This window comes from Megalops cyprinoides, chromosome 1 (assembly GCF_013368585.1).
Source record: "Megalops cyprinoides isolate fMegCyp1 chromosome 1, fMegCyp1.pri, whole genome shotgun sequence".
NCBI classification, from domain to species: domain Eukaryota; kingdom Metazoa; phylum Chordata; class Actinopteri; order Elopiformes; family Megalopidae; genus Megalops; species Megalops cyprinoides.
In genome coordinates, this window is record NC_050583.1 from 38,935,577 (window position 1) to 38,959,089 (window position 23,513).

Below are 23,513 nucleotides of genomic sequence, written 5' to 3' on the forward strand. Positions count from 1 at the left end.
GAGGCCTTCACAAATGTGTAAATTTCACATGTCTGTGCAGCAGTTACTGTATGTCGAAGTGGTTTGACCTTGGCAGTTTCTTGAATTCAGGAGGATGTGAGAGTACAAGGTCATGCAGATATGTTATGCGTTGTGAATGGCAAAACTGACGTAACAAGAGCATATTTATAATCAGTGTAGAATACTGTATATACATATTACATTAGGTCCCCAACCTCACCCATCAGTAACCTTACTGCTAACTCTTGCCTGTATTCTCGAGCTGTCTCTGTAGCAGAAGGTCCACCTTCAGTCCCTGTTATTTTTTGTTTCAGCCAGATCTATTTTAAAGTGCAATCGCTCCGCGTCCGTTGCTAAGGTGTGGTGTTCCCTAGGATGCCTCTCCAGGACAGAGCGGTGCACATCTGCATCTTTCCCAGTGATTTATTTACCCTCGCACCTGGAAGCAATGCGCTGACGTGGGCTGTTTTTACAGAGGCACGGGTCCTACGCTAATTAGGAAGAATGTGTGCGCAGTGAGCAGAACGAGACGAAACTGGGTCTGAGTTTCACTTGGCCGCCGTGCCGTCGACCCACATGCGGAGTGCTAATAAAGAGCCTTACTGCATTGTTTCCTCTAGGGTAGAGCTGACTGGCTTCTGGCAGCTGAGAGCACCAGCACCACTGCCCTCTTTGCAGTTTGTGGCTGTCATGCAAACGGTTTCATTTTAAAGGAACCCAGAGTGGTTCTTTGTGAAACTAAAATGGTCAGGAAGTGTTTGGTTGGACAAAACACGCCTTTGAAGGGTAACTGATTGCTCTAGGGTTCCTCAAAATAAGTGAACAATTACAGACTGTATCAAGATCTATAATGTATGTACTGTATTAAGTGATAACTGTTGTAGAAAACCACTTCTAACTTTTTTTTCCAGCAAGCTGCCCAAGCTACCCTTTAAGTGGAGCCATAAACTCGACTTACATTTACATTTTACATTTACATTTCTTCTAAGTGAGAAAAGAAAACCCATTTATGATGGAAACGTCATTTGAAATCCGGCTGTATACACCTACTTATCCTGGTTCAGGGCTCACAGCGCTGTGTTTCTGTTTACATGGAAGCACATCAACTGTGAGAACCACCTCTGGTGCCTGTTAGCGTAACCACTATAAACACTCTGTGCTGCAGCTTGAGGGCTGTATACAGCACAGTCACTTGAGGATAGGTTACCTCAGGCCTGAAAACCCCCACAGAATTATTTCCTCCTTGGAGACCTTTTGTTTTTACAAATAACCCAGCCGGCATCAGAGGAATCCAAGGCGTTTCACCCTCACATCTGGTGTGATGGGATCGAGGAATGGTGTTCAGTTCCAGATGTAGAGGGCAAGAGTGCGTCTGGTTTTCGGCTGACTCCTTGGTTACCTATGACTCTGTTAGCTGCTGTTACGTAATGCAGCCACTGTCCTCGTTCATTAAAGTCCCGCTCTGCACGCTGGGGGCCCGTGGGGCTGTGAGTCTCCAGGGTCAGCCATGATGATGAATATGGAGGCAGGTTAGAGTCCTTTCCCGCAGTGCTGAGCGACGGGGAGGGAAAAGGGCAGCTTATCTGAGCCCTGGGTATGTCTGTGCACCACACTGGGCTCCTCTTCCTCAAACCAGAGGGGAATCCAGAGGTGTAGGGCCTAGTGATGATAGTACTGTGATGCCCCTCATGCTTGCGCTATCAGGCTTCAGCTCCATAAGTTTATGACAGTGATTTTATGTTTGTAGGAATCAGGGCTGCTTTCAGACCAGCTCCTCTCGCTCTCATCATATTGTAGGCTGGAAAGGTCTTAAATGCCTGTGCTCAACAACATGAGTGGCATTGACTTTGCATATCCCTTCCCATGGACCCAACATTCCTGAACCCCTCTACCCCCAGTTTGGTCAGAATCCCTGGCCATGGTCTCCCTCCTCTCAATGCTCAGTTGAGCTGTCATTCTGGGGTGGCTGTGTGACATGGTGTTTGAAGGGCTGGCCAGTTCCCAGTTTGGGCACCATTGCACCATTGGCCCGACTCACTTATCCTGAAAGGCCCCATCTCAAAACCCAGCTGTGGGTCCAGCTGTAATACCCAGCGAATGGGTAAAATGTGAGTTAAAACGCGAGCTGTGCGTGTCAGCTTGAATAAGGGTGTCACATCAGCTAAGCAAGCAAATAGTGCGATCCAACGTAACGGCAAGCATGGGAGCCGAATCCGCCAGGAGCCACAGGGTCCAAGCGCCACAGCTGTGCAATTGCCACACTATAAAGGCCCAGGCCGCAGACAGCTGTTTGTATTTATGTGTCCGCGGATTCCCACTCAAAAGCATGTGCTCAGCTCTGACAGGAAAAACGAGAGATTTGTGATGTTGTTGTTGCTGCCCCACCCCCGCACCCCCCGCCTCTGTGTGCGCACATTCCTGTTTGCCCAGATGGCCAGCCCCCCCCCCCCTTACAAACTGCATCCTAAACAAAATGCCCATTTATAGTAAATTCCTATAGGAAACTGGTCTGACCCATTGGACGGTTTTGTATGGTCTGATGTGATAATTGATTTATACATGCTCTTATTTCACACCGGATCAGTTGACACCCATAAAGTCTACGGTATTCTTGAAGTTAAAAGACAGAGAAAGAGTAAAATTGAAAAAGGAGTTCCCTGAAACCATTGCCCTTGCACTGTATACTGTATGTCATAACTGAAAGTTGTGCAACAGTGACCAACATGCAGCAGGTTAGGAACTTAAGTTCTAATGCGGTGGTGCATGAATGGTGCCGGAATCAGCGCTATTATAAATGGTCAAATTGTCCAATTGTTGTTCATTTGTTATTGTTTACTCTTATGTCAGCCAGGTTTGGCTAAAAATTTTCCAAAGCTTTAAATTTCATGTAGGTCACTGCTATTGTGCCAAATAGAGTTTAATCCTGCTAAAACCGTGAAATGATCCCAGAGCGGGCCAACAGCACTATTTTTCACTTTGCAGTTTAATGAAGTGTTTATGTTTATATACACTTTTCCAGCACAGTCTGGCTGTTTTTTTCATTATATGCAAGTAGGCTTTTGGTTGGTGAATGCTTTAAGATATATCTTTGTTATGAGTCCTCTCTCCCTCTTTCTCTCCCTTACCCCAACTGGCCCACTTACGTACTCTTGTGGCCAATTCACCCTTTCTAATTTTCTCTCTCTCTCTCTCTCTCTCTCTCTCTCTCACACACACACACACACATCCATGCACACTGCGCAAATCTCTCATTCACAAACAGAGGCCAAAAGAGGCTCAACTGAAGGGACAAGATTATCTTTTTTTCTGATTGCAAATCAACTTCAGCTTAAAATACACACACACACACACAGATACATCAATCTCCCAACACACACACACACACAGAAACTCAACCTCATTATTTTCCTCCCTCCCCTCCCTCTCTCTCTCCATCCCCCCTCCCACCGCTTGCACTAAGGACGTCCCTCCCTCTCTCCCTCCTGCAGCACAGGTTATGAGCGAGCTAGGGAGAGATAAGCCCACACCACTCATACAGAGCCAAGCAGAGTTGACAAGCTTAACGCATACTCAGACAGAGAGCGAGAGTCAGAGGGAGAGGGAAAGGAAGAGAGAAATAAGCCAGATACCTGAACAGGAAAGAAGAAAGGGCCTTGGGGCAGAAGTGAGGAAAGGGAAAGAAAAGGGAAACAGGTTTCCACAGCCTTAGAGAGGAGTAGTGACAGGCACAGAGGTACAGAGCATTGGGAAGTTGGTATCCACTCTCTGCTCTGGGAATTTCAATCAGGGATAACGACCCCTGCGGATTCCAGACAAACACGCAGACATGGACCCACTCTCATCAACTGAAGTTGGAGAAGAAGGAAAGGAGAGAAAAAAGATCCATTTCTCGGTTCCGACTACTGTGCCAACACAACTGGACCCGCGGCAAGTGGAGATGGTGAGTGAGAAAGTTCAGAAATGTGTGTGTGTGTGTGTTCTTTTCTCCAGCTATCCCTTCTGGTTCTTGTGTTTTTCCCTGTCTGTCAGTTCTTGCTTTTGTCTCTGTCACTCTCACTCTGTGCCTTGCCATGCCAGATGCATGTAAACATGCACATCACAGAATCCTGATGCTGGGTGGATCAATCATGCATCGACTCTGCTCAAATGGACACTATTTTCAGCCAACACAAAAATCTATACATTCAGAGCTGGTATAATTCAGCTCAATACATGTGTTTATTTTCATTTCAGTGACAATAGCCTAGTTTCTACAGTCTCTAGTGAGATTATTGCAAAAACCACTGGCCAAAAGCAGAATGATTTTATAGCATCACAGCTTCTCCATGTTGTGTCTCTCTTTCTCTCTCCTTCTGCCTCTCACACACACATTCTGTCTGTCTCTGTTTCCCTCAAAATTCTTGTTTTGTTTCCAAGAGAGTCTGTCTGAGCTGTCATGTTGAACAGTCAGTCTGTGTACCTGGTCTAGTTCAAACGGCTCAGGAGAGATGCGCTGCTCCACCGCTTCTTGTGTTGCGTGTGAGCTGGGCTGTGGAAACTGGGTGAAAGTGGAGTGGCTGCTTGTGTCAGGCTGGGGGTAGATGAAGAGGAGAGAGGGGATGAGGGATGGTGGCAGTGTGACGTTTCACACCCTGAAGTGAGTGGAAGACCATAGTGGAGTAATAGTATGGGGGTTAGAGCCCCAGACTCTGAGCACGAGAGTTGTGGGTTTGGTTCCTGGGTGGCGCCTTAGTGCTACAGAAGTGTTTCTGCAGTGTTGCTCAAACACTGAGATCTGGTGTCACAGAAGGTATGCGATGCAATGTGAGGTGAAGACACTGGCTCAGTGTAACATAGAGCGCTGCACTTCCAACGTTTGCACACTTAGCCAGCTCAAAGGGGAGCCTTCCCGTGCCCTCTTCTGTGTACAGACTCATCCTTGCGCAGTGAGTAGACCTTATTGGATCCTAGGTCTGAGGGGTGGAGGTGTAAATGTTGTGTGTAATCTTGCTCTTCTACCCTTGGCCAACGTGCAAAATTGTAGTCGCTACAGTAAACATCTAGCTGTTCAACTTGCTACATCAAATGTGTGACCGAAGTGATCCTAGCTCTGGGTGCAAGGGCAATGATGATGTGAAAATATGCAGATTGGACAGGAAACTGCTTCCAGATTTTGCGCAGCTGCTGTTTACAGTTGCCCTGGAGCTTCTCGTGCACTGCTACGGCATCTATTGCTGCATTCCTCTGGACACTTGGCCCGCCGCCCCCCAAACAGTTTGTTTATTAGCTGCTTGTCTGCCCATTTGCAATGACGCCACTGAATGTAAGGGACGCATTAACACATGAATGGGCACTCTGTCACGTTCACTGATAATCTGCACTGGAGGGGTCTCCTAGCTCTAACGGAGCAGCAGCGTGGTCTAATGCTCTAACAGTAGTGTGTTGTAACTGTTGCTGTTGCTGACGTTTTTTGGAGAGCCCTTGCGCACATTTCAATCGCAGGGCAATGCAGCGGACCAATCATGTGCCAGTTAATGTACGCACTGCCTAACCTTCAGAGGGAGGAGACGCCAGACCCTATGTACAGAAAATTAATATCATTGCCATACAGATGGACTGGTACAGGAGTTGTGCGTGTCGGGGGTGGGGGCGGGGCACACTCACTGAGCAAATCCCTGAGCGCAGTGTCACTGCCATCATTCACACAGCGGCACTGACCAAAGTCCACTCTGTCTGTCAGGTGACATCATGCTGGAATGACTGTGGCGGTGAACGTTCGGAGCACACCGAGTCATTCACGCCGAGCCATGTGGCATCTAAACCTGCCTGTCCTGAATTCAATACTGTAGATCAAGGATCAAGAACAATGGAAAGTACTAGGTATATTAGTGGCAGCAATACCGCCCCAAATAATAACGTACCACTCTTAGATCATGGCTATGACATTGTAACAACCTGATGACATTTCTGGCAATGCTGCACAAATGTTGTTAGTGCGCTTGGAGCTACCTTAGTAATTCTATTACTTCTGTGGTACTACACTGATAACAGAGCATTATTACATTTACCGCCATAAAGTTAACATTGTATTGATAGTTTCTGGTTATTAAACAATTAGGCAAGGCAACATTACCGTAGATTTGTGAGCGGTTTGCATCTATCAATATGTATGCATACTTTATATGCATTGATGTGAGCAGCATTCATTTGAATATCCAGTTCCTTAGCTGCTGCTAAAATCTGTTGCCAGGTGTTAGAGGTTGTGTGTGGAAGCCACCCACGTATAACACCCACTCAGAGCCATTTTTATTCTGCTCGGCTCACACAAGCAAACAATGGGATTGCAGAGGACAAGCCCATAGGATCATTTCATCATTAACTTTGCCAAAGAATTCTGATTCACTATCAGCCACTTTGCTTCCAGTGTCATAATTACTGGTGGAATTTTTTGTGAAGTCTGACCCATCACAATGAAATGCTCAGCAAGCAGTCTTATTTTGCATAATGAAGTCCTTTTTCATCTCACATCTTACATTTGTTTCTTGTAAGCCCTAGTTTGACCTTATCCAACCTTCTCTACCCTATTGCTAGTTGTTGTCAATATATCAAATTAAGGTAAATAAATTTTCACGCTTTTTTGGGGGAATAAAAGCAAAACAGAATCTCTCCATATCTCTCCCGAGCCCTGTTTCAGAGCTGCCTGATTGTACGTGACCTTTGGTGCAGTTTGTGTTTGTGGGTAAATACGGCCGGCCTGTGAAACTGTAAACACTCGCTCCTATCAGTGGAAAATCTCAGGAGAAACGCCAGGCATGCTGGGAAGGGGACATAGTGATCTTGGCGAAAGGCAGGTCTATGCATTGAGGTTGTCACTCGGCACCGTGAGGGTAATAGATGTTTATCCATCCCTCAGCTGGGCTGGGTTGAATACAATATTTGAGCTGAGAAAATTGAGTTGCAGTGGCCCTGTGCCAATCTGCTCCACTCACATGCAGCGAGCCCCAAAACTTCTACTCCGTTGTCTCTGTGCCAGCACTAGGTGTTACACCTCACCCATGTTCATTTCACTCAAGGTTAGTCAACCATTGTGAGCTGTGCTTACGATCTCTGGGGGCTCGAACATCCCATATTCTGTATTTATGGCAAATAATTTTCTCCCATGTAGACAATCAGCTATGCCTAATGATGTGGTTTAAGAACAACTTTAGACTGCTGCCCCCATTGAGGCACCAGTACCATACTAGCAGAGTAATGACTGCATCTCCATGGAAGTCTCTTCTGCAGCAGACACCCTGTGACACGTGATCAGGTTGCTGTGTTTCACTGCACTGTAGCATTGCGCACTGTGTTTCACTCTGCACCGTACTGTCCACTGACATCATGACCCAGACAGCAGGCCCTCTCAGCACAGATGAAGGGAAGGGTGCGAACGTTGCCCTGCAGCCTCCGCATGGTAGTGCTGCTGTGCATCGGTCGCTCTCTCTCTCATACACTCTGCTCTGCGCGGGTGTGTGCCTGCTCTCTCAGTGTTGTCCCGGTGCCTGTCTGAGGTCCCTCCTGCTCCTGCTGTGATGCTACGCAGACTGGAGCCTTTCAGCTCCTCTGCAGCCCCCAGAGGCTCCAGTGCAAAGGTCCCCTGTTTGGGGTGTACAATGGTACAAGGCCAGGCGCTGCTCATCCTGGTATAATCCTGTAGTATCTTCTATGACCTGTCCTAATGATGTCACGTGACTGTACCTTGACAGCACCGGTGGTTGAGGGAGTGGGGAGTGTGCAAGGCTGTTCGTGTAACTGAATGTAGACTTATTAAATGATCTTCTGAAGTAATTCTTTAAATCTTAACACAAGGCTCATGTGTGTGAGGTTTGAATTTGGTTCAGGGAAAATCAGAACAGTTAGAAAAGTATTTTTCTCTGTCTGTTCTTGGCCAGGGAACAGATGAAAAGGTTTAGCTGAACGTGAGGAATGGATGATAAGAAACAGAGCATCAGCAGCACAAAGCCTTCACTCGGGGCTTGTCAGACAAGGAATTGATTCCAGCCTCAGTTAATACGTGGTGGGGGAGTGTGAATCCATCGATCCATCGCTGGCGCACAGGGTTGGACCAGTTATGCCTCTGTCTGAAACCATCATCTTTATAATCACTAGCCATTTCAGATTGTCACAACTTCCCTTAAATTAGTCCTCTTAAATTTGTGAATAAAGAGTTTTTAATATGTTGTCATTTTGAATACGTGGGGTCTTTAGGAATATTGCGTTAATGTAGGAGACATCTGTGAATAACTGGACAATGGACATGCTGGTTTGTGCCTTATGTGTGTGTGTGTGTGTGTGTGTGTGTGTGTGTGTGCGTGCGCGCATGCCTGTGTGAGTTGCTGTGACTGTGCTTGTGATATAGAGCAACCATAAGGTCCAGCTGTTAGAAGCTGGGGAACACACTAACTCTCTTGCATTTTTTGCAATGGCATCTCTTAATTAGTATTGGAATGCAAAGCCACCTCGATTGCACCCGCTGGGAATAGCTTTGCTTATCTGCATTAAACAAGTCACATCATCTTGCAGCTCATATCAGACAATCAGCTATGTTAGCACTTGTTTATTAGTATGTTAACTAAGTTTCCGTTGCTGTATATTTTAACAGCCATTATGCAATACCCATTTGCACGGGGGTATGTAAGCATTATTCACCTTTGTGTATATCCAGGTGTCGAGTTTGTGCAGCACTTCAACTATTACCATAATAACAGCCACAATGTGCAATACTACTGGCGACATTTCTTATGAATGGAGTCGATTTTTGGGTGCTCTTCAGCAGTATCTTGACCCGTTTCATAAATTGCCAGGGAGCAGATGCTACCAACCAGCAGCTCGTGGCTCTTCAGAGACTAGATACACCTTCAGTATGTCTGGCTGGAGCCATGTGATCTGAAGATATCATCTGCACCCCAGTGATGCTTGAATGCTCTCCAGAATGATTCCACAGCGCTGGTCCAAGAGTCTGCATCCGCCACTTGAGGCTGTCGGAAGCAAGCCGAGTGACAGACACACAGTAATCTGTCACATCCCGCCAGCACGAGGCCCCAGGGGGGAGGCTGCACCCTCTCATTATTTTGCGTGTTCTTTCAGGGTAATGAGTAATGAGCAAATGTGTATGTTGTGTATGTTACTTGTCCGACTGATGAAGTATATATGTCTGGACAGTGCGGCTCAACCCTCATGACACACTCCCCCCCTTCAAAACTCTCCCTCAGCCCTTTGGTCTCTTGAGCAGGGTTGTACACTTGAGCTCCACTTAAAATCCTTTTTATCTCCCGGCTGTTGGGACTAAACTCCAATCTGGCTTTCTTGATCTGGCCCCCTTATCATTCCAACAGTTTGATTGGCTCTGCAGTGGCTGCCTCAGCACTTAAAACTGACGAGTGATGATCTTTCATGAATTGAGGGGATGTTCTCTCCCTCAGTGAGGGTTTCAGAGACCTTTTGAGCTTGATGAAAAAGTGCCACAAAAACAAAAACCAGTTTGCATTGTAGTGCCTGCTGTCTGTCAACAGCAAGTCTTAATATGTGTTTCTGGGGGGATTACACTGGCAGACGAACAGTCTCCAGTCTTTTAGTGGGCAGTATTAAGGCCTTTCTAAGTTTCTGGAAAGGGGCCTGTTACTCACAAACAACAAATATATATAATCATGGGTTTTTAATATTATACAACTATTAATTAATTTTATATAACTATAACAATTAATGTTATATAACTATAAAATATCATGCCTGGAAACAAAAACAGTTGCTGTTGAAATATCTGAGTTAGGCTCACTCTAACATTGTGCGTTTCACCAATCACAGACTATTGCTCTGGCAGATCATTCATTTTAATATAATAAGCATTCTTTTTATCATTAGTATGCTTTCCTAAAAACGGCGAACCTAAGGAATATGTTCTTGTGACTAGAACATTATAATTCTGCTGTTATTTTTTGTTATGAAAGCTTTCCAATGATAGCCTATAGATGATAGCCTATAGATGGGACCAACTTTTGGACCAAAGACACCATATTGGAGTGACTGCAGTCAGGGTGCACCACCTCCAGTTATACAATTCATTGAGGTTATCTGAGCCATACTACTGCCTGTAACCTTCCCTTGCCTGCAGAGGATAAAGGCCATTATGAGGTCAGTGCATCCCAATTGAATAATTTCCCACCAGAGTTTAACTGGACCTGATAAGTATTTTTCTTTAGGGTTCCAATCACATTGATATCAAAATGCAAACAAGGAACTCATTTATGGCAAAATTTTTCATGCATGATCAACATTTCTGCATGTCCTTGCTGCACTCTTTTGCCCATATGTGGTGGATTACTGCAAATTGAGTACAGTTTGGACAGCTGGAAGTCTGATCCCTGGTGTAACTCAGCTTCAAATACTAATACAATTTAATACAGCTTAATTCAGCACATTCAAAAATTGCTTATGCTTCCATAATTTCATAATGAATATGTCATAAATATAATGACAAAAAACAAAGCAACAAAAAGTTGTGGAGATTTTCTCTGGCCTGATAAGCCCTACATGAGTTTACCCGGTAGTGTGAATTGATGGGTGGTAAGAAATGACACTAAATCAGTTGTGCGGACGGCAGAGGTGGAAAACCCCGGCTTCAGAGAGTAAAAGTCCTACCATGTATTTGTTCTAGCCATTCATGAAACAAGGTGATTTCACTAATTAGCTCCTCTACCTGGCTGAAGAGTTGTGCTAATTAAATTCAGCTGGTGTAGTGCATGGGTGGAACAAATACGTGACAGGACTTTACTTTTACTGTGCGCTGTTTTTCTCTTCGCCACACCCAGAGTCGTGTCAATACACCTCTGCTCTAAGATCCCAGCAGCTATGTTTAACACACCTTAATCCAGGAAAGGGTGCAGGGCGTGCTCGGAAGAAGTGCAGAGACCACAACCACCACCCCCTCGAACATCGCTTGTGTTTCAGCTCCCACTGCAAATTGATGGTCATCTATGTATGTTTTTATTTCAGCGTCATGCATGGCCTGCAGTTTTTGCAGTGGGCTGTGGTGTGATAGAGCGGGACACATTAGATCATTGCTGTTCCACTCTAATACATCACATGGCTGTCACTTGCCAGTTGATTATCTCACTTGTTTAGCGTCACCATGCATAATGTCAGCAAAATAAATTTGACAGAAGCGTTACAACAGAATTGTTTTTGTTAAATGCTTCAGTCAGTCTCTTCATCATAAAGACCTTCAGGTGCCTGGAACTAATTGCTTTGATCATTGTTTCCATATCACACTGGCAATACTCAAGCCTTTTGTATGACTACATCCATTTAAATTTGGATTTCAGACTGTAAATGCAAGTGGGTGAGATATACTGCTGCTAAATATAAAACTTGTTGTATATTGACCACTATTATCATAGTGGTACTTAGGCAATGCATTGGCTGCCATATACTTTACCTGACTGTGTAGAAAGGTATCTGACTGTGTGTTTGTGTAGAATACCTGACTGTGAACTGGTATAGGATACCTGACAGTGTATGAGTATGGAATACCTGACAGTGTATGCATGTAGAATACATGACTGTATGGGTGTAGGCTATCTGACAATATACTGGTGTAGGATACCTGACTGTGCACTGGTGTAGAATAGATGACTGGGAATAGCACACTGAACTGCATACTGGGGCATGACCATATACTGGTGTAGTATACCTGACTGTGTAAGGGAGTATGATACCTAAATTGAATGATAATGATTTTGTGTGAAGCATAGTCTCCAAAATAGTGGTGTATACTACTAATGTGTGTTGTGCTGTTATGGTGGCGTGCACTGAAAAAGAGATGGTCTGTCAGATAAAATGGGGGATTGAGAGAGAGAGAGAGAGAGAGAGAGAGAGAGAATGAAAATCACAGATTATGTACTAATTCAGAGAGAGAGGTGCAGTGAGAGAGAGAACAGACGGGAGAAGGGACCCAGATTGAAGAGGGATTGAGTGTTGAAACAGCAACAGTGTTGACCTGCTTCTGAGAGAGAGTGACAGAGAGAGTGAGAGGAATTTAATTGGTTGACAGTAAAAGGACTGAAAAATGACAGGTATGTGTGTGCATGTGTGTCTGTGTGTGACTGTGAGTGTGTGCGTGTACACGTGTGAGTATGTGTGCATGTGAGTGTATGTGTATGTGTGTGTGCGTGTGCGTGTGTGTGTGTGTGTGTGTGTGTGTGTGTGTGTGTGTGTGTGTGCATGTGTGAGTGGGTGTGCATGTGAGTGTGTGTGTGTTTGTGTGTGTGTGCATGTGTGTGTGTGTGTGTGTGTGTGTGTGTGTGTGTGTGTGTGTGTGTGTCTGAGCTCACGTACTGTAGGAGTAAGAGAGCATGTGGGCCGACATCAGTCTGTATCCCTCAGTGAAATTACAAGATTTTTATGGAATCCACCATTACATTACCAACAATGTTCTCATTCCCAACACAATTTACATATGACCAGCCATGCCACATATTTGTAGTGTTTAGAGAGCTCTCTTGCAGCGCCAAAGAGCGTGTTTCAAAAGAATGCTGAGCATCTCTGCCCTCCCATTGTCTTTGGTGTGGGCGGGAGCTCTCTCGTCCCTCGGGGCCCCAGATCTAGTTTAAGCTGTCCTGGTGCTTCTTTTAATAGGCCGGGGTGCAAGGCAGCAGATCCGTAGGGGGCTGTCCCAGCAGGGGAGGCCCATATCAGTCAGACCTTGTTCTGGTCCAGCTTGCACTCGTCTGTCCAAAGCCTGACCCAGGATCCCTCACTTACGGCTGTCTCCATCACCCAGGCTCCGATTTGAACTTTCAGATCCAGACGTGAAGCCTGCACGGCAGTCTATGTGTGTCACATGCATTACGAATTCTGCTCACATACACACCACCATCTGAGGTAAACCTTCTCAAGGAGTGACAGTGACTTCAGAGAGACAGAGAGAGAGAGAGATGAGGAGAAATCGAGAGCAGCCAACAAGAGGCTGACGTGGAACTATACTTCACTAGAAAGTACGAGAAACTTACTCCCCAAAAATAACAACTCTTCTCACATTTCCCAAGCCTACAGGACATGGATAGATTACCCATCCTCCTGGGAAAGGCACAAAAGACCGAAGTAATGGGAGCAAGCTTCATTTCGCTCCCTGCCACAGAGGGACAGGGAAAGACACAAATAGCACCTCATCCACAACTCAAACACTCTAGGTTTCTAAGACAACTTCTTATTTTCAACTTAATTATCCTATTTAACTTTGCCCCTGTTTACCTTTTTCGGAACTTTATCTTGTTAATGACAAGCAGTTGCTGTTACTGTTTTTGTGTTGAGTTTTTGAGTTTGTCGTTTTCATCAAGTGTACTGAGTTTAACTGGAATGACAGAGAGAGAGGAGAGAAAAAGAGAGAGACTTTTGGCTTTTAAAAGCCCCTTATTTCAAAAATCTGTTTTGACAAGTAGCTTTGAAAAGAGTGCTATTTACATATTTACAAGTAAGGAAAAGACAAAAAGCACCATAGCCCAAAAAAACTCCCTGAAAAAAATATAGCCACCATGAACCCATCCAAAGAAAAGAAAAAAAAAAGAAGATAAAAAAATCATAACACTATTAAACATAAATGATTACAATATTAGCTTGAGTATATCAATTCCATTTCACCCATTTTGTTTATTTTACACAGGACACCATTTAGCAGAACTCACCCAAAGACCCCAAGGTTTCACCCAAGACACAATCATAGATTCCATAAGAAAAACACAGTTGTCCCCTGCTACTCTATTTCCACTTGTCTAATTTTAAGAATCTATATTTTTGCAGTCCCAAAAATGAAGTTAATAAGTGTGCATGCATTTCTCTTTTCTTTTCTGTACCTCACCCCGAATATATGAAACATGTTTTAGAGGAACATTACCCCAACTTTGTCACCCAACTTTGTCCTCTAAGACAGAAATAGAAGCTGTAACCTGGAGAAAAAACCAAGTAAAAACATTTTCTCCATTCTGCGGAAAGAGTATCCCTTGCCATGTGCTAAGGTATTGGCTGCCATGTTATTAAAACAGAAAGTCTGTCAAGCACTCCATGTCATGCAGCACCTCAGCTAATTTTCACTAAATCCCCTACTCCAAGTCTCCATGCGATCGATGTGATCACGACAGTCACCTTCCAACACAACAGCGTTTCACTCCAGATGAATGAACGCATTAGTGACATCTGACTGTCTGTGCCCTGACGGAATTTGTGTCCATTAATCATTAATCTTAAGTATGACAGACTGTGATTAGGAGCACTGGAGGACGATGCTCTGTGGAGGGAGGGGCTGTTTTAAGCAGCAATCTGTCCTCGGGCCGTCCTTGACATTACCGGGACACGGCGGGTTTCGGTCTCTGCGGTACGGCCTGTCAGTTTACGCTTTGGGAGTCCCTGGGGGAGAGGGTCGCGCCGGTCACACTGTTTCAATTAACACCCCTCATCCCTAACGAGCTTCTGGGCTCATTAAAGCACCACCGGAGAGGCAGACACAGAGATCTGCAAGGAGGCTGAGGCTGAAGCTTGCTGTCTTTCTGTCTCGCTGTCAGTTTCCTCTGTTATACTTTCTGCTGGCTTTCGTCTTGCCCAATCAATGCTGACGTTGAGCGGGCAGCTGTCTGTTTGTCCTTACAGCCACAGTACATAGTACTGTGCATGTGAAGAGCAGTGTAGCACTGGTAACAGAACTGAACTTGAGGCCAGAAGGTTGCAGGTTCAGTTGCCTGTTACTTTATAATGGATAATGAATGACACATAATGAATGCATGAATGACAGATACATTTTGTCTTCCTCAAACAGATGTCCAAATGGCCATGGCAATCAAACCAATTGCCCACTGCACAGTTGCACACCTAGGGCGGTGCTGAAAGCATGGCAAAGATACACTCACATCACTTTAAAATGAGGATTTACAAGCACTGAGAGTGTAACCGGGCAGACGGAAATAGTGAGGATTAGACACAAGCAAAACACCATGAGATTATGTGAGGATATGTCAGAACAAGAAAACAGAAAACAACGCTGAATGTAATCTGACTGTTTGTGCCCTGATATTCCCGCGAATGAGAAAGTCACGACTTACATAACACTGAAGTGGGGCGATTTGGGCTGGAAAATTACAGAAGGCATCGTTATGTCACCAAGCCTCTCTCTACCATGAACCACCGTCACCCTAACTGCAGTTGTACACATGCCCTGTGTGTGGGGCAGGCCTCATCCCACATGTACATCACCATTCCGGGAAACACTCTGTACGTGAGAGTGTTTACGTGTGCATGCGCATGTGTGTGTGTACATTTGTGTATCCTCTCTGTTTGGGATTAAGATGATTGGAGATGGTCTATTAGAGGGTAATTGAGAACATTAGAATTAAAATCTTTATACCCATTTGCCTGTCTGTAAAGCACAATTTCAAGGCAGGAGTCATGACCGCTGTGTGGAAAAGGCCACTGTTGATTCTGATAATGGAAGCATTATGGCTAATACAGATAAGCATACACACACTACACACACTGTACATATTTTCCGCCAAAGTCATTGCTGGTTCTAGGAATACCTGCTCATGAAAGGGGCAAGCTTAGCCCATCCAATAAAAGTCTGGTTGCAGGCTTTGAGACATCTGGGCTCCGCCTCATCTCCAGAATGTCCTGTCAGGGAGTTGAGGTGGAGCGGGACGGGGGTTAAACAGAGACCTGCTGATGTGACAGGGGCGGGAGAGACCGCGGTCCTGTCCTGTACCAGCGGGAGCACTTCCTGCTAAGCGGGAGTAGAGGTCAGAGACAACGGAATGGAGAGGAATGGAAATAGGAGAATATGCAGGACAAACAGGAAGTGAGGAGGAGGGGATCGGAAGGGGATTGGAACAAATAGAGAATCAGAGAAGAGAAGGACATCAGTGATGCGATTATCAAGCATTTAGACTGTTATTGATAAGAATGTAATAAGGGACCAGCGAACCACTGTGGTTATTATCGGCACAGTAGCTTTCCATTGTGTGACAGGATGCTGCTGTCATAATACTGAACATGGCCAGGGGGGGCCCATATGAATTTGAATGCCAAATGATAGAGTTGAATGTATACAGTGATGAAAGGTGATTAGAAACAGTTCCCTGTCTCAAAAACACTTCTTTGTTCTGTTGTTTGAGACACCTCTCAGGCAGCCTGACAGAGCCAGGTGCCACAGGTGGCCAGCAAGACTTTTTCTGCAGGTACACAGTTTTACACCACCTAAGAGAAGGTTTTAACGTCAGGTGCTCAGCAGAGAGGAGGTCAATGTCTTTTGTTTTCAGTTATGATCTGAGTCTCCTGCCAGGCACAAGCCTTCATTAGAAAATGTTGTTTCCCTAACCAGAAACTTCCTGGTTTTCATCTCATCATGAAGCTCAGTCTGACCAGTTGGGACGCTGATCTGGAGAAATAATAAACAGATGGCCCGCGGGCCTCTGGCAGTAGTAATGTGGAGTCTTGTCATTGTAAGAAATAGGAGCCTGGTGGCTCTAGGCAAATGTTGTTGTCCATCCCTGCCTCGGGGGGAAGCTGTTGCAGCAGCAGTGTATGTCCTCTCCTCTGCATGTTGAGTGATAGGTCAGTGAGTCCCTGCTCCCAGCTGTCTGTGCCGGGGCTCTTTGGGGAAGGGGCCAGAGAGTGAGACTTTGAGTTTGGGCTAGACACATACTAATTCACTTACATCCAAACGCCCACCTAGTCAGGGTACAAACATGCGTTATTTTGAACAGGGCTCTAGGAATAATAGAAGCTAGCACAAATTCCAACTGTAGATGCAAGCAGAGACACTGAAATGCTCACTCACACACTCACACACACTGAGCGATATTTCATCATAGGCATCTTCATCTTTTCTTTCTCTTTCTTTGTGGGTCCATTTCTCCGCGTGACTCCGTGTGCAGATCCGACGTCGGAGACCCACGCCTGCCACACTGTTCAGAGTGTCAGACAATCCATCCCCTGAGGAAGAGACTGCCACTCACCAGGTCAGAGAGTGCCATCCCAAACTGAGAGGAATAATTACAGTTTAATCTTGAAATTCATAATGTTTTCTATCACATACTGTAAATTTGGCAGAATACAGGGTAGTGAGACATGAAATTGTGAAACATTTTTGAACAATTAAATGTGTATTACATTTTATACTTTTACTCATGAAATATTAAATAATTTGGTACATATTTCTTGGCTTTGGTGGACAATTGTGGTTTCAGTGGGTCGTGGGGGAGAATGGAATCCTCAAGCCGAAACGTGTCAACCCGTGCTCTTACCAGCCTCCTTCACTGAAAGGTAGGTACATTTTTGGGGGGGTCGCAAGGGGATCTGTATGTGCCTGACTGCAGAGCATCAATAGAGTGGTCAGTATGCATATAGGCACGCGTGACTGTTGCTGCAGGGGGCAAATTAGATGTGCCAGTTGTGCATCACAACCTCCAGAAAGAGGACTTTGTTTGGATGAGCTCCTTTCCTTCTGTCAAAATCAAAGATGCTTTGATAATTTTTTAAATGCAAGCAAAAGTAGTAATTTTTGGTCTGTTTATTGTACTGTTTAATTAGACAGGTGCTGTCGTGTCTATATGTGTGCATGCGGCTTTGTCATGCTTTTGGCCTGCTCTCTCAGTGATGTATTGGAGACCATCAGATTTTTCTCATGTTCATAAATCAAAATGAGCTGTTTTCTGTTTTTGGATTCTGATGTCAACATCGAGGTGTGAATTCTCACCTCCTTCTCTATGTGGAGCCAAGAGTCTGACTTGAAAACTGTCTTTTCAATCAAAGCGTTTTCAATCTATTTCCATCTGCATTGCACCATGAGAGGGTGTTCACATGTGCTGCAAAATTGAGTCACGGGACTTTAGCTGCCATACCTTTCAATATGTGCTTATGTGAACACAGCCTACGTGCATGTAAAGCATGGATTGAATCAGCATTTGTCCTTGACATTGACTGTAACATAAATGCAAGCATTTTCCAAACACCAGCATATTTTCTGCATCCATTACTGCATTTGTTATTGCTGAATTCCCCAAACTTTGTTTATGAAGAAAAAAATGACCATTTACATTTAACTGTGAGTCACAGTTCAGGATAAATGCTCGTTGAATAAAGGCAATGTGGCTGTTGGTGCTTGTATGTATTGTCTATACATTATCCTTGTGTGTGCTGTTTTACCAAGCTTCACTACACCACGCTGCTAGTTACAAATCCTGGTCTGCGCTTGTGACCTCTGAGCTACCACTGTGCAACCGCTTGGCAACTGCCTCACACTCTCTCCCCTTCTCTTCAAGGTTGCATGCTGGCCTGGGCATGTGTCTTTGATGAGTGTTCTAATGAGCAACAACACACTCAATGATCTGATCTATAGTGTCACTACTACTGTACCTGTATGTTCTGTGCTTCACAGCCACTTCTTTGTGTGTGCTGTGCCTGTCTCTTTGCCACGTTTCACTATTACTATTCAGTTTCTACTCCAATGTGCTTTATTAGTTTCACATCACACAGGTGTCTCTCTCTGTCTCATGAGTAGTGCACTGAGAAAATCATAGAGAAATGAGCGAATGTGTGTGCGTGTGACTGTGTCCGCGCATGTGCATCCAAGCGTGCGTCTGACACTACGTGTGTGTGTGCATGCGGTGTGTGTGTGTGCATGGTGAGATTAGGAGTAGTGACAGCTGTGCAGCGAGTGTGAGTCTGTGCTATTCTGGATCATCCAGGATTACAGGACAGTGCACACAGCTGTAGTACAGACACACACACTCGCACACACACACACACACACACCCACTGGCTTACACTGGTACAGATATCTGTCTGTTCATACAGATGTTTCCATCTTGCATCAAGGACATCTTGCCTTCCATCTGAATGCACAAGTAAAGCACAGCGATTGTGGTTCTGAAGCTTGGTAATAAAAAAAAAAAACAATCTATCCCTTTATCCCTGTGTTTGTACGTCTGTGTTTGTGTGTGTGTCTGTGTACGTGTGTGTGTTTGTGTGTCTGTGTGTGGGTCCAGCCGTGCAGCGGATGGCTCAAGCTCACATGCAGACTCTTGGCGCCTGCCCCCCCTTGGAGGATGCCCCTGGGGGGGTGGAGAACGAGGACTGCCCCTCCTCAGGAGAGGAGAGTGAGGAGAGTGAGGAAAGCGAGGAGAGTGACGAGAGCTCCTCCTCCAGTGCTGGTGAGAGGGGCACTCTGGGACCAGGGACCCCCCTGAATACCACACTATGACTCACGGGCTCTGACACTGCTGATACTCACTAACTGAGACTGACTCAGTGACGCCGGTGCCGACGCTGATTCACTTTCACAGGCACTGACTCACGGACACTGATAACAGCACTGGTTCACTGACACGGTTTATGACACTGAAACACTCACCAAGACACTGATACTTGCAAAAAACTCTCACACTGATAGAGCTACCATAGGTGTGGTTCTGCAGAATAAACCAAGTGTTTGCTGCTGCTATTAACTTTTTAAATGCCTTTGACATGAACACTGTTGTGGTGGAGCAGGCGTACAGTGAATGTGAGAATAGGACAAATTTTTGTGTATCCCGAGGAGTGCTTCTGTTGTTTGTGTTGAACCACTTTGTTTCGCCATGAAGATTTCCCATGCATGTCCCCTCCCTTGCGTGTCAATCAACAGACCCACTCAGAGATAGCCTCGAGGAGACCAGCTATGTTTAGTGGGCCCACTTTTGACATCATTTCATGTATCTTACCCCTCTGCCATCACTTCCTGTTTCTCTAGATTCTCAAGCAGACGTGAGCACTGTGGATACCCACACAGAGAGGCTGCCAAGGTCAGAAGCTACTGGCCTGGGAAGGCCGACCTATCCGAGGGCCCAGAAAGATGTGGAAAGGGATGAAGACGAGGAAGACGACGATGAGGAAGACGACGATGATGATGACGAGGAAGGAGAGGGGCGAGGGAGATGGGAGTGACTGACAGGGGGAGAGAATGTTGGGAGTGGGAGAGGGGGAGATGTTTCTCATGGAGAGAGGGAGGAGGGGAAAATGAATGAAGTAAGAGGACAATGCAAGCTCAGTATCATGAAGGAAACAGGTGTGTGTGTGTGTGTGTGTAAGCATTTTTATGTATGCGAGAGAAAGAGAGAGGGAAGGAGATGGGGTGGACAGCATGTCAGTGCATTTTGAATGAAACCCTATGAACAGGTGCAGAGTGATCCAGATGGCACCGGTCAGTACCTGCAGACCGCAGGAGGGGCCGCTGCACTTCTGTCAGTTAAGAGCTTATGAGTTAGGGGAGGGCTATTGAGGTCAGCTGAAGGGGCCAGACTCACTATTCCCTGCAACACTATGCTATTCTTCAATTCTGGTTACTCATTCCATGGGTTTGTGCATCTACATTGATTCAAACAAATGTTCCTTTGTGACACGGAGGGCATTAGCAGATGGGGCACTGACATGGAATTTGAAAACACAGACACACACATATTCAATGTATTGTTAATACTTTTCATTTTTGGTTGGTTTTGGAGGCTTGTCCTTGAATGATGTCAGAGCCAGCACTATAACCCCATATTTAAAAGGCATTTCTGACTGCCCCCACTGCCATTTCATTAGGTGCACAGGCACAGATATTTTAAATATAGATAATGCAGATATATGAAAACTAAATTAAAAAACATTGCAGTGTACTTTTCATACTTAGGTACTCTTCCAGTAGTTGGTCTATAGCAATGTGTCTGATGTAGCGATACAATGATAAGGACTGGGGAAATGCACTGAATGACCAGTCTTTGACTATATATTATTAACTTGTGGTCACCACCCAAAGCTATATAGGGGACATCAACTGGATTAGATAAAGTAAAGGACTTGAGACATTTTGTGTCACATTGTTGACCATGTTATGACTCAAATGCAGTCACGCTGTATGCAAGGCATGCATAAAGGGACCATGTATATGTGTGAGTGTGAGTGTGAGTGTGAGTGTGTGTGTGTGTGTGTGTGTGTCTGTGTGCGTACGTCTGTGAGTATTTGTGTTTCCTGACAGCCAGATCACAGCAGCAGGGTGGCAGAAGCATCTGGAACAGCCGGGGGGGGGGTACCTCTCTCTCCTCCCCACATCGTCCCTAATGAGGTCCTTACACTCATTATTCTTGCTTTAATTAGATGCAGTCTCCCTTGTCTTTGACCGAGTTGGAGTCAGCTCTAGTTTACCTTTACCAAGCATTAGCAAAGGGATGAAATACAACAGCTGGAGGCGCCTTAAGCCATGACAGTTAGGCATTTGAACTGCTGGACAAACTAAACTCCTTATCAGAGTCAGCTTTGTAAACCTTTGAAAAGAGATTTTTGATGTGTTTTTTTCTTCAATTATCTCTTTTACAAGATCCTGATAAGATGTAAATCTAAGCCAGTAATCCAATCAAGTCAAGCTGTGGTGGTGTTAGCAGTGAGCCCCTGAGAAAGAGATAATGGCTGTTTGGATGATACAGAGAACAGGGAGAGCAGAGAGAGGGATGTCAGCTGTCAGAACTGCCGTGCAATTATGGGAACTGATTTTCTGACTGTCATTGTTAACAAATAATGGATCATCACTACAGCAGACCCTTCTGTTGGCATTACAGCACTGCTTCAGATCACTGTCTGAGGAAGTTCAAATCACAGTTTGTTATGCATTTTGTACCACATTCAATTTACTAGTCCACACCTAAGGCCAGTCACTGTATACTTTTATGATAATATATATTACCAGTATGTATGGCAGGCTATTATTAACATATTATATACACTGAGCTGATTACTGTCTTTTATTATAGTTACATTGATATTTAATAAACCAGAAGAGTGAACTTCTTACTAAGCTGTGGACTTGTATGACATGCAATACCCAGTGGTAAAGTTCAATAATTGGTCATTTTGACCAGTTATTGATAAATCACTGAAACTGACTCCAAGCTAAACCTTCAGGAAACAGTGAATTAGATCATTTATATTGCTGTATTTTTGTTAACTTAGCATTAACACTGGTATAATAGCACATCTCATAACTTTGTGTCATGACACTGAAGTATGTTTTAAATCCTGTGTGGAAATCCCTGGGTGTGGTGAGACTGTGCAGAAGCATACACTCATGTAAGGACTCCCCTGAGCAAGTGTTGCCAACTCTCCCATTTTGTCACCAGATCTCGATATTTTTCCAGCAATGTTTACTCACAGAACTCACATTTTACTTTTTTCTTCACAAGGCATTATATCTAAAATTCATTTAATGTGTTTACAATAACAGGGTGCCCCAAAATCAAGGAAAGATGTGAACAATATTCTAATTGTGCTCCTGGATAAACCCCTCAGCTCTCCCCCGAGAGACTTCTGAATGTGAAACTGGCTTTCAGAGGGCATGGTGACTGTTGTAGTTGGAAACACTGCCCTGGACCATGGCCTGTGACTCACTCTCTCTCACTCACTCTCCCTTTGCTATATGTACACTGCCACAGAAACACGCAACTTGCTATCTACTTTATTTTTCTTCTTTGCAGATTATTTTGTTATTTGGTTTTTGGCTTCTTTGTTTTGTTTTCTGAACCTGTCAAGATGTAGATCATGAAATCTGAGCAATAATAACATACCTGATCAAAAAAAAGATCTTTGACTGGTTTATTTCTAATCCACGTCTCCACGTCTCTGCAACTGAAAGTGTGTGTGTGTGTGTGTGTGTGTTAGAAAGCATTACTTGACAGTTATTTGGTTACAAGGCTGGTTTAAAGACAAATTTCCCTTGGGAACAAAAATATGATAATGATGATGATGACGATTATTATTATTATTAGGAATGAGGGGTTCTTAATGCTAGAGATTAATTATATTATTTTATAATTGTGTGGAAGGTGTATAACAGAGCAGCAATATCATATGTACAATATGTACTATGTACTGCGTAAATTGTGCATTTCAGCCACTTGACGGCGTATAGCAGCCTTTTTTGCTGCAAGACTGCCGGTACAGCTTTCTCAAGGCATGCTGGAAGATGTAGTCTTTTCACAAAATAAAGTTGTTTCGTTTCGATTCTGTTGGCTAGTCGTGTTAACAATAATATAAACGATGTTTGAACATTTTGTATTTATCTGACTGATACAACGTCCACTGCATCGACAAAGAGCTTTGATCCATTTATTGTCTACAAATAGACAAGTTTGACATTGGAGTTTACTGGGAGACACATAGGCTACACATAACCTCCGGTATAACTGACCCAACGCACTTTTCCACCACATATACATGAACATTTTTTTTTTTAATGAAAGTCATTTTTAAAGGTACGTTGGTCTTCTATTTGTAAGGAACCGCCACTCTCAAAGTCGCTGACTGGTCGTAATGACATCAATGGTGATATCCTCTGATTACCCCTGTTACAATATGTTTCACATTTGAACCAATCATAGAACTGCTCACGATGTTTTCGAGGAGATAAGAAACGGTCTTGCTCTTATTAATCCAATACCCGCTGAGCT

General features: G+C 44.5%; 1 protein-coding gene across 1 annotated transcript; it reads left to right on the plus strand.

Moving 5' to 3' along the window:
- The first annotated feature begins 3,485 nt into the window (after positions 1–3,485).
- Positions 3,486–22,622, plus strand: LOC118782089 (protein phosphatase 1 regulatory subunit 1B-like). Its single transcript, XM_036535722.1, has 5 exons — positions 3,486–3,940; positions 16,932–17,015; positions 17,244–17,319; positions 19,044–19,208; positions 19,784–22,622. Exons 1-5 carry the CDS (start codon positions 3,827–3,829, stop codon positions 19,975–19,977), a joined length of 633 nt encoding a protein of 210 aa, XP_036391615.1. The 5' UTR covers positions 3,486–3,826; the 3' UTR covers positions 19,978–22,622.
- The last annotated feature ends 891 nt before the right edge of the window (positions 22,623–23,513 follow it).

Excerpts from the sequence above, each read along its gene's own strand:
- LOC118782089 (XM_036535722.1), top strand. The coding sequence starts at position 3,827 with ATGGACCCACTCTCATCAACTGAAGTTGGAGAAGAAGGAAAGGAGAGA. Across the intron at positions 17,320-19,043 it reads CCAGCCTCCTTCACTGAAAG|CCGTGCAGCGGATGGCTCAA; the intron begins GTAGGTACATTT and ends GTGTGGGTCCAG. Across the intron at positions 19,209-19,783 it reads GAGCTCCTCCTCCAGTGCTG|ATTCTCAAGCAGACGTGAGC; the intron begins GTGAGAGGGGCA and ends CTGTTTCTCTAG.